Raw genomic sequence first — 11,839 nt, 5'->3', positions numbered from 1 at the left:
TTATGATATTAATCGAGTGGTATCATTCATATGAACATTCAAGGGTTTGAATTTATTACCAATACAATCTTCACTACCATTAATTAAATTTAACAAATGACTGAAATCCATTTTTTACACTAAAAGTTTAATAAATGTATCATAATTCAATCTTTAAAAAAATTGTAGAAGAAATATTATTAATTCAAAGAACTATGATACATCATTTTTTACAATCTAGCAAGTATATAGAATGAATTTATGTAACTTTGCAAACATAAAGGATCAAACATTCATTACATTTACGCCAAAGTAGAATCATCATACAAGAGATATACAACATCTTCAATATTTGGTTCATCTGCATATTGCATCCTTGCTATTTGAAGAGTTAGAGTGAAATGAAATAATCCAACTATTAAACATGATTAATTACATTCAAAAACCAAAGACTCTTGTCACTATCACCAAAAAATTGGAAGGACCCTTCAATCTGTCAAACAATTATCCTGAAGTCAGCTTTGGTAACCAATCTCTCCTAGAGGAAATGTACTTATCAATTTCGTCTTTTTGCTCAGCTCCATAAGCAAACCATTTTTCATCAACTTTCGCAGCATCTTCGCCATTATCGATCTTGATATCTGAATGTTGCTAACCGTTAGTAAACTTGCTAGAGGCTAAATCCTAATGGTATGATACCATCGGTATCCTTTGAAAAAACTATGCGAATTTGTTTTGGAAATTACCTTGTAACAAGAAAGCATATTCATCATCACAGCTTCTTAATTTCCAGAATGACTTGCAACTGTTATCCATGTACTGATGTTCAATTCTCACTGCATCACAACATTGGTTCCCTGCAATGTTATAAGGAAAAATAAAAATGTCAACCATTGTAATAGCAGAACATTGAACTCTTCCAAAATAAAGTGTAACCATGTATTCATATATTTTCTATATTTGTGTTTCTTTGTTAACCAAATAAAATCCAGTCTGGATGTTAAAAAGGTAAGCATTAGTGATGCAATAATCGTATTTTACGTAGGAAATTGGCAAATTTAAACCAAGTGAATTTAAATGAATTGAGATTCTTTTCTATAAACAATTTTTTTATCATATACCAATTACAAGTTCCTTGCAGTTACAAAGTTCCCTCTATAATAGATGCATCACACAAATACTATACTCACATGCATGCATGCAGTGTAGTCAAGATCAAGATTGAGTGTTGGATCGTAAGATCTTACATGCTAAGGATGCCTGAGAGTGATACAATCAACTCATAAACATCACAACATACCTTTAGGAACTGTGCCTTGTGCCTCAATCAACTCAGTATGAGCTTTCGCTGCCTCACTTTTTATTGTTGCAAGAAGAGCATCATGTTCTGAAATTGAGAGGTTAGCTCCATTTGATACAATAGCTTTTGCCATCTCGTCTTGCAGCTTTTGCTTAAGACTTTTTTCCTACAGACAACATGTACACATAAACATGAACACCAATCAAGAAACAAAAAACAAAACACCACGTGTTATTTTACCTTTCCCTTAGCTTCAGTAACCTTAGCTTTTGCTGCTTTCTTTTCTTCGGCAAATTTTTCATTTTGATCATCAATATAACTCCTTAGCTTCCTGAACATAAAAAAGCAAATAACACACCACTTTAAACAAGATAAGGACTATCATTAAGAAGACAGGGAAAGAATGAAAAAGAAATAAAGATAAGAAAACAACGAAGTAACAAGAAAACTCGGAACAATATCTTGTTTAAACTTGAAATACTTACATTGTGCCTAGAGCTTCATCACAGATAAAATTCAGAAGGATAAGCTTTTTCGATAAGTCCAAATCATAATATCCGCTAATACCTTTACTAAGCCAATCCAAAGGAAATTCTTTTAGTATAAGATCAGATTCAGTAATCAATTCCTCCAGAACTTTCAACCATGAATTTTTTCCACTGCTAGCAGTCAAGGGTGAAGACCTAAATAAAAGCGATCCAAAAAATAACATTCAAGCATAATATACAAAATACATCCCTTTCACCCTACAAAAATGAAATAACAAATAAAAAGTAAAATGAGATAACTCACTCAATTTCTGAATCAGATACTATAAAAGTCAACAATTTGATTTGAAACTCAACCACTAAGGTATTTTGTCCACGTCGCAAATTTTGCTTACGTATCAATGCTCTTAAAACAGCTACCGCCTCTCCTTTGTTGACATCAAGAGCCTGATTATACAAGGGAACAGATGTAAGGAAACTTGATAAAGCAATTATAATCAAATGTAACCATATAATGTGTCACACAAAATTATTTAAATTATAATAACACCATTATGCCTAGAGAACTTGATTCAATTTAAAGGAATAAATCAATTAATTGAACAATTGCAATGTAAATTTAAGGATTGATTTATAGATTAAATAATAATAATAATAATAATAAATAATAATAATAATAATAATAATAATAAATAATAATAAATAATAATAATAAATAATAATAATAATAATAATAATAATAATAATAATAATAAATAAAAAAAATGGTAAATAGTCTGAATTCTATATAATGACTATTATTAATTTGATCTTAGACTCCAATATCAAGAGGTTACGTTAGACCACAACTAAACCAAATGAAAGCTAAGAGATAACACAAAATACTTGCTGATTGAACTAACAATCTATGATCTGTGACAATCAGTAGCAATAAAACAAAGTGATTTGCAATTAATCAAACAAAGATTTAAGATAAAATTGAACATTTAAACAAAAACTGAATTCTAATATTCATAATAAAGGCATACCTTTCCAAACACTCTGCAGAATTCTAAAAACTGCAATGCATTCCCAACATCTTCTGGTGCAAGCTCAATGTCTAATATTTTTGTAATTTCGGTGCCCATGGGTAAAGGAATCTCTTCCTTAAGTTTTTCTGCATACAAAATTACAGCCTTTGTTTGAGACTTGAGACCAACATTGTTATTATCACCTATCACTAGAGTCTTAGCAATTTTCTCATGCAATAGGTTAATAATTCAGGAAAATAATTTGCACCCGAAGCCTTAGGATCATAAATCTTACCATGATCCTCCTCAACATTTGTTTCCATTTTATCATTTCCGTTACACAGTTTAGCCTTTTTTGATTTCTTGCTTTGGCAAACATCATCAACACTGCTGCCATTAGATATTTCCTTTAAGTTTTCCCGCTTCACTTTCTTGCTTTTCTTATCACCATCCTTTAAAGCATTAATTTTACCTAAGGTGTTCTCCTTCTCAGGTTCCCCTGATAGACCCAATACAAGCTCCTATAGTATATAACAAGTATGAAAACCAAGCATAATAAATACACTGAAAATCAACACAATTTTGCTTCTGCCATAATTAGTTTAAGTTGCATACATGAAGAGGAAACTTATTAACCATCAAACAAAGTTAACTTACATGTTAACTACAGAAAAATGGAGAGAAAATCAACACACCTTTTTCAAAGTAGCATCCTCTTTAAGCAAAACAGCAGCACTGTTCAATTCCGAACCTTCAGAAGCCTTCTTGCGAAGCATATCTGACACGGAGTTAAAACCGGATTTCTTGGCTGTATGAGCTAGTAAACCAGTAGGCTGTTGCCCTCTTTTTTTCCTACAAGGTCACTCTTCTTTCAAAACTAACACATAAAATGGTACAAAATGAAAACCACAAGACCAAACAAAAAACACATATTCAAACCACAACTTACATGCAAAAACTGCAGTTACAAATGCCTTTGCACTTAGGACACATCCAATCATTCAATAAAACAACCTCTTCTGCCTTTTCCCCATATCTAAACTCAACATAGAAAAATCATTAGCAAATTAAAAAATCACAATAAACCTGTCTACCTTTGTACTCAAAATAAAACTTATTAGCTCTGAAAAAAAAAATGTTAACCAAACCTATTCAAGAGGCACTTGTGGCAGAACCTAATCGTACAAGGCTTCCCGTTCCTTGGATTCTTACACGCAGCACAAAAGTCCCTTGTTTTTTGCCGGCACTTCAATGTGGAAAAACCAAGCAAAAAACACATTAGAATCAAAATGAACATCAAAACTGAAAATCAAAGACAAACACGGTTTCTAGCTAGTCAAATTATACCTCAAAACATCATCATTGTACAACCTATCAACAAAGTTCACAGTTTGCATATAATTCCCATAAGTCATATACCCATGTCAAATTGTGCTCTCTCCAGAAATCACCGCGTCTCAAAATAAATCAATAAACATATAAATAAAAAATCAAGAAACACACAGAAAGAGTAAACTTCAATCACCATCACATCACCCTACCATCCATCAAATAAAATTTTCACATTAACTAACAGCTTTAGAAAAAAAGGTATGCAATCACAACATGTATCTTGAGCTAACAATATACTCAATGCAAACCAATTAGAACATCCATTCAAGCTGACAGCAACATAATACCTCAAACGTCAATTTTATCCCATTCAAATAACTTTGTAATCAGATTCACAAGTAAAACAGAAAACAAACATTCAATAATCAGATTCACAAAAAAAAAGGTTCAAATCCCACTTTCTGAGTCTTAGCAGAGCCGTCTCAAACTTTTGAGAGGCCCTGTGTAAGAAGCTGAAATTAGCTTCAGTTGAGTAGTGAATTTTTTTAAGGGACCTATTTAACCATAAATTAATCGTAGAATATGTGTATAGAGACCCTTTTGTCCTAGTTTAATCATGAAAAAGCATGAGGCTATGTGCTATAGGCCGCCTTACACACCCTTAAAGACGACCCTCGGTCTTACATGCCAAGTTGCAACAACATCAAACAATTACACCCATTTCCCCCTCTTAACTCCACTTCCTCATTTCAATACACTATCCACCACCACATCAGACAATTACACCTCATTACAAATCACTCCACGATCTAAACCTGCGAAGCTTCAACGCAAACACATACATCAAACATGACACTGACACGTCAACACCGGTAATAATTTAACAAAACAAAATAATTGAATGTAATCACATACACCAACAACACATTAGCCTCATTATTACATAGATCTAAACTCGAATACTACACTTTATTAAACATAAACACAAAATGAATAAACATAACGCATGCATGTTAATAAATCACAATCCAGATTCTGAAGAAACCCTAAGAGGCTGAATCAATCAAAACAGAAAGCTTAGAAATCAACCTGATGACAAGTTTTGCCATTTTCAGAATCATAAATTCTGTTACCAACAACTCGAACTCCGCATTTATTGTTACGATTCAGTTTCTGTTGAGGTGAAGAAGATGAATCGATTTCCATTTGGAAGAGAGAAAATAAGAGAATTTGGGGTTTTCTTCACGAAATGGGTTTTGGAGTTTGAAGTGTGAAGAGGGGATGAATTGAAAATGCGGAGAGATTATTAATTATTATTAAAAGTTTGAAATATTATTTGGAAATTTTATTTTTCCCTCCCACTATGATGAGGTGGCGGAAACGGTACCATTTTGAAAATTGTTTTGGAGATTTTTGTATTAAATTTTAAATTTGGTATAACTTTGAAAGATTTTGTTTTATGAGTTGTTTTGAGAAGAAAAGATTTTTTTTTTAAATTTGAAATTGATATGATTTTTATTTTATTTTATTTATAAAATTTCAAATTTAGATTTTTTTTTAAAATAACCATCTTTTTGAAATTAAATACGAAAATAACCAAGTTTTCAGACAAATTTCCAAAATAATCATGTTTGTGAGAGGATGTGCCGGGGGAGTTGGCGCATCCCTTGAAATTTTAGGGCACCTTCATATCCCCCTAAGGCAGGCGCCCATGGGGTTGGCGCTTAAGCCTCCTCCTAAGGGAGGCGCCCCTAGGGTTGGCGCCTTAGCCTTCAGCTAAGGGAGACGCCCTTAGGATTGGCGCCTGGGTATGTGTGTTTTGCGCCTATGTGTGTTGTCGGATTTATCGCCTCTATAAATACGATCACCTTGCATACAATTATTTTCAGTCAAATTCATCTCCTAGTCTATATTTTCACTCAAATTCATCTCCTAGTCTAGTCCAACCATCAATTTTAATTTTCTTTGTTTTAACAATGTCTACATACATTCAAAAACGAAATGCTGATGTAATATTTTCTGTCGTTGCGGCTCCGATACAGGTTCGACTTTGGAACACATATACGTTTGAACGTCTTAATCGGACGTTGTATAGTTGGTTAGAGGGAGAAATTGGAGAGGGTGAACGGATTAGAAGAATACAATGGCTTGTGTCCACGTTCAACCAAAACGGAGAAGTGCGTGAATGGGTGGATATTAAGACCGACCAAGACGCTCGTAGGATGATGCAGTACATGTTCAAAATTGTTTTGATGGTTGTAATCGCATAGTTTTTGTATTCCAATTGTTTTAATTGTTTGTGTTATTTTTTATGAACAATTGTCTTTTCGTCACAGCCGTCTACTATGAAGTAAAATTAATTTTCCATATATTGCAACAGAGGTACTTTGAAATAAATGTAAGTTTCCATATATAGCAATAGAGGTACATCTGAATTTATCTTTATGTGCTCGTTCTAACAGTAGGACAGTTATTACGATTGTGACCTGGTTGACGGCATGAACTACATAGTCTAACCATTTTGTTCGCCGTATCCATTTCGGTTTGAATTCGGGTGCTGTTAGGGCGACCCTTTTTCTTCCTTCGCATAACTTCGTTGTGCCAGACGATGTCCCCTTGATATTCTGGCCAATAATCCTCTTTTGCCACTACTGAAAAACTAATTTTATAAACATTTGAAAGGCTGGCGACTTTGTAAAGTTCAGATAGCAAGTAGGATGGATCTCTTCGAACCTTTGAGCACGCCGCTATGACATGGGAGCAGGGGGTACGGAAGGTTTGGAACCTTCCGCAGTCGCACCAACCTCTATCTAATTCAACTTTGTACTGTCCCATTGGCATGCCCTCATTGTGATCCATGGACTCGGCAACACTAAACCAACCTTTTGTTCGGTCAAATACCGTAACCACGTGTGTGTTTGTTTTGGCAGCTTCATGTCTGATGAATTTCATTGAAGCATCACCGAACAACTGTCCAGATTGCAACACGGAACTCCATTTTGAGCGTCTGGTTTCAAACAACGCCCCTAGCCTGAAATATGTAGCTTGCACCAAAGCGGTTATTGGTAGGTTACGAATTCCTTTGAATACAGAGTTCATTGATTCCACAAGATTTGTTGTCATGTGGCCCCAACGTTGTCCGCCGTCGTATGCCCTAGTCCACTTCTCCAACGGAATACTATCGATCCACTGAACCGCATCTTCGTTCGACAATCTTATTTCCTCGCGGTAGTGTTTGAAAGAAGGTTCTGTCAATGTGTAACCTGCATTGACAACCTTCTTACGCAACGTCTTATCTTTGATTTTTCGATGAAATTCTGAGCAATATGTCTAATACAGAACACATGCGTCGAATAAGGATTTTGCCAGCCATTGTCAATGTTATTATATGCACTGATGATTGAGGGGTGTCTATCAGAGATCAAACACAAGTTAGGTTGAGGTGCTACGTGCAATCGGAGATTTCTTAGGAAAAAACTCCATCCCTCAGCTGTCTCCCCTTCAACTAAGGCGAAGGCGATCGGAAAAATATTGTTGTTCCCATCTTGTGCCACTGCCATCAGTAACGTTCCTTTGTATTTTCCATACAACCATGTACCATCAATTTGTATAATTGGTTTACAGAAAGAAAAACCTGTGATACACGGTTGATACGCCCAAAATAGACGGTGAAATATTCTATTTCCAACAGCACATGTACCATTTGGTGTATATGCGGGCAATGTTTCCATCTTAAAAATTGTACCGGGAGCATAGTATTTTAGAGCGAACATGTATTTTGGAAGTTGTTTGTAAGATTCCTCCCAATTGCCAAACACTTTTTCAACAGCTTTTGTTCTAGCTATCCATGACTTCCTATATGATGGTGTGTAGTTGTACTCTGCCCTAATATGCGAGATTATTGTACTCACCTTTAAAGACGGATTATCGGCAATGACAGACAATATTTCATCGCATATTAGTTGGGAGCTTAATTTACGATGATCCTGCATTGGGTTGGTCAGGATGCATGTGTGATCTAGACCCATTGATCCAATCTCCCAAGACTCCTTCCTCTTCCTGTACGAAGCTGACAACTTAAAAAGGCAGTGCTCATTCGGACAATAAACTTTATACCTCAATGCGTCAGTTCTGTCAACTCTGAAATCTGCTGATAGTTCCATGTGGAATTTTTTGATGGCTTTTACACATTCCTCTTTTGTGCGAAATGTGTCTCCTTGTTTCAGAGATCCTTGCATTTGCACGTAAGGATTGTACCATACATCTCCCAAAGGTTCATCCGAACCCAAATTTAACCTTGTCATATGTTGGGGTGGGCAATATCCATGACCTGCTGGTATTGGCTCCTCTTCTTCTTCAGCGTTCACCATCGAATCAACGATGATCTCAGGTTCCTCTTCTTCATCGTCTGGAACATTCACCTCAACTTGTTCGTCATCAGTCTCACAAAACACTTGTGACTGATTAATGTACTGGGACTCCTGTTGTTGATGTGGTAATATATACAACTCTATATCGTTGTAACCGGATTGTTCGTGACGGCCAAACATATGTTGAACATCATCATCATCTCGAATCTTCTTCTGATAAAAGTTTACCTGGTTTTCTGCAAAACAAACTGGATTTTTATAGATGATCTGACCGACATTATTGGACTGCAACTTCTTTTCTATTCTTTGTTTTAGGTGTGAAAAATTTGATCGCCGATTTATTGTAAAACGAGTCACCTGTGTGTCTCGAAAACAAAAACCGAACAACTGATGATCAAATATTTCACCGTCAACATGTGCACTGATCATATATTGTTGTGTGGAAGACATTGTGTTGAATGAAATTGAACTAAATGATTTGTAAATCTTGTTCAACCGCACAACATAAATAGTTGGCCAATGCATTAATAAATTCATAATAGTCTGTACAGACTTGACTATACTTGCACGCAGAGAAAAGAGTGAAAACAGACTTGACTATACTTGCACGCAGAGGGAAGAGTGAAAAGATTACACAGAGGGAAGAGTGAAAAGAATACTCAATACACAGGGAATCAAAGAATCTCTGATTTCTCTGTGCCCTAAGATTAAACATAAAGTAAACATAGGCGCCCATTCCCTTGGCACCATAAAGTAACATAGGCGCCAAAGGGTTGGGCGCCTCTTCCTTGCATGTGAAAAATCACATGTAGGCGCCAAAGGTAATGGCTCCTCTTCCTATTGCATGTGATTTCTTCACATGCGCCTACTAGATTCCTTCCATGCTATTTTTGTCATTCATTTGTCTTTCAATGTTTTTTAACCTCATGTGCCTTTGCATGCAACCAATCATAATTCTTTATGGTTTTTAAACCTACTCACTTATTCATCTATAAATACTCTCCCATATCAACATTATCAAACCATCTTCATCACACTCTTTCCTTCTACCACATTTCTTTCATCTAACAAACTTAAGCTTTGCAAAATTGAATCATGTCTTTGTTAACTATGGGCGATGAACACAGAGGCACAATCGAGAATATCTCGACATTTGTATGTTATCTCTCTCTTTTAGTTACTATTTATGGATTACTTGTAATACATATGTTCTTTGTGTTATACCTTTCAAATCTCTTTCTTTTTAGTTTCTATTTCTGGATTACATCTAATACATATTTCTTGAGAATGTATTTCTTCTGCTAATTGTATTTTTGTTTTTTTGTTATTAGGATCCGAAGCGGTTTAGATGTTATGTACATGAATATATACCCTACGATCCTTTAATAGAACCATATATTAGAGGATGTGGATTTGGAAATCTCCTAAACATTGTTTCGTACTCGGTGGACTACAAGTTCATCCTGGCTTTGTTGGAGAGGTGGAGACCCGAGACCCACACATTTCACCTTCTGATTGGTGAGTGTACCGTCACACTTGAGGACGTGTACATGCTGTTGGGTCTTCGTATAGATGGAAAGGCAGTGAATGGGAAAGTTAACCAAGACAACAACATATGCAATGAATTACTGGGTGCCCCTTTGTTAGACGACGAAACTGAGGGAGACACATCCAGTCAAGCAAGGGGGCAAGGTATAAATTTAAAATACCTTAGACAATATTATAACAGTATAATACTGTCTGAAGATTCAACCGAGTATGAGAAAATAATAAAAGCTCGGTGTTATATTATGATTTTATTTGGTAACTTTTTGTTTCCAGAAAGTACAGGTAATTCTGTGAATATAATGTATTTACCTTTATTACGCAACATCAATAAGGTAAACAGTTATAGTTGGGGTTCAGCTGTGTTGGCCCATCTATATTGTGCATTGTGTAAAAATGCAAAAAAGAATACCTGTACTTTTTTTTCATGTGCTTATTTGCTTCAAGCTTGGGGGTGGTCTAGGATGTCGTCGCTCGCCCCAAAAAATGAGCGTCCATTCGTGTTCCCCTTTGCAACCAAGTAAGTCTACCACTTTACCATTCACCATTTACTTAATTATATCTATTATTTAAATTAACAGTAAATAATATTTTTCACTTCTTTTTATTATCTTAGGTGGTCAGTAAGGGGAATGAACTACAATAGGTGTCCGAAACACGCTATTGTAGTCTATCGAAATCTATTGGATCACATTGGACATGATGATGTAATACTCCTACCAAACTATAGTTAATCTTAAAATAGTTCTCAAATTATTTTCCATCTAACGATTTGGTATTTTTTTCCAGTTTGTATGGAGGCCATATCTGGGTCTGGATCATGATGTGAACCATGACGATGCTGCAGTTTGGACAGCGAAGACACCAATTATCCGATTCACTACAGTTGAAATGCACCAAACTGACCGGATCAAACTGCAGTTCGGAATGCTACAACATATTCCAGAGTCTCCCACGTGTTTGGGGAATTGGCATCAAAAAAGGGTCGATGCACAATGGGATTATTCTGACTGGAGAGACTTTGCAAAAGACATGTGTCGTCAATGGAGAAATCGACGACAACACATCCTGAACGAACCAATCATCCAAGGTGTAAGACCGACTCAACAATATATAGCATGGTTTAGGTCTGTAACAACTCAACAATTCGTATCTGAGCCGCGGTATTTGATGGATCCGCGCCAACTTGCTTCGTCATCGTATGTCCCACATCAATTCACCACCCAACACCAATGTGAACCCACCCAAACCCAACAACCAACCACACAACATCAACCGACCACATACTCAAACCAACCAAACACCCAACATCGCAACCCGTTCATGTCAACCACCCAACAACGAACCATCCAACGTCGCAATCCCTTCATACCACCCACCCAAACACAAAACCAAGAACCAAACCCCGCAACCACAACCGTCTATAGCACCGATGATTCATATGGGTCACGTCATCGTAGCCCCCCACCATTTAACACCCAACCACTGTTTAACTATAGTACGCCCCAAGAACCATTGCTTCGTTTTCAAAACGACTCAATGACCCAATTTGGGCAACTATACCGTCCCCAATTCACCCAATTCACCCAACCCCAACGCCCTAACTACGATGACATGGGCACCGAACTCCATTACGGAAGCGCCGTTGGCCACAACCCCTCCGGATATTGGGAGCAAATGATGACACATCTGTCGAATACCGCCGGAACCTCTGTCGGACCTTCCAACCAGCCATCGCTCGATCAGGTCAGCACCCAAAGACCACAAACACCTCAAGAAAATCGTGGGAGACCTCGGAGACAACCTAACGCACCG

At 36.4% G+C, this 11,839-nt stretch overlaps 1 protein-coding gene across 2 annotated transcripts; it reads right to left on the bottom strand.

Moving 5' to 3' along the window:
* Window positions 1–257: 257 nt before the first annotated feature.
* LOC127120140 (uncharacterized) lies at window positions 258–5,428 on the bottom strand. 2 transcript variants are annotated; one of them, XM_051050540.1, is made up of 12 exons: window positions 5,199–5,428; window positions 3,926–4,023; window positions 3,727–3,813; window positions 3,473–3,629; window positions 3,073–3,298; window positions 2,796–2,923; window positions 2,072–2,214; window positions 1,765–1,962; window positions 1,520–1,610; window positions 1,280–1,445; window positions 726–836; window positions 258–620 (listed from the first exon to the last, which is right to left on the bottom strand). In XM_051050540.1, exons 1-12 carry the CDS (start codon window positions 5,313–5,315, stop codon window positions 484–486), a joined length of 1,659 nt encoding a protein of 552 aa, XP_050906497.1. In that variant the 5' UTR covers window positions 5,316–5,428; the 3' UTR covers window positions 258–483. The 2 variants fall into 2 exon arrangements, with proteins under 2 accessions (XP_050906497.1, XP_050906505.1); XM_051050548.1 differs by lacking the exon at window positions 5,199–5,428 and adding an exon at window positions 4,125–5,169.
* Between the last annotated feature and the right edge of the window lie 6,411 nt (window positions 5,429–11,839).

This window comes from Lathyrus oleraceus, chromosome 1, assembly GCF_024323335.1.
Source record: "Lathyrus oleraceus cultivar Zhongwan6 chromosome 1, CAAS_Psat_ZW6_1.0, whole genome shotgun sequence".
In the NCBI taxonomy this organism is placed as follows: Eukaryota; Viridiplantae; Streptophyta; class Magnoliopsida; order Fabales; family Fabaceae; genus Lathyrus; species Lathyrus oleraceus.
Note: the sequence above shows the minus strand (reverse complement) of the source record. Positions and strands in the feature narration are given on the sequence as shown.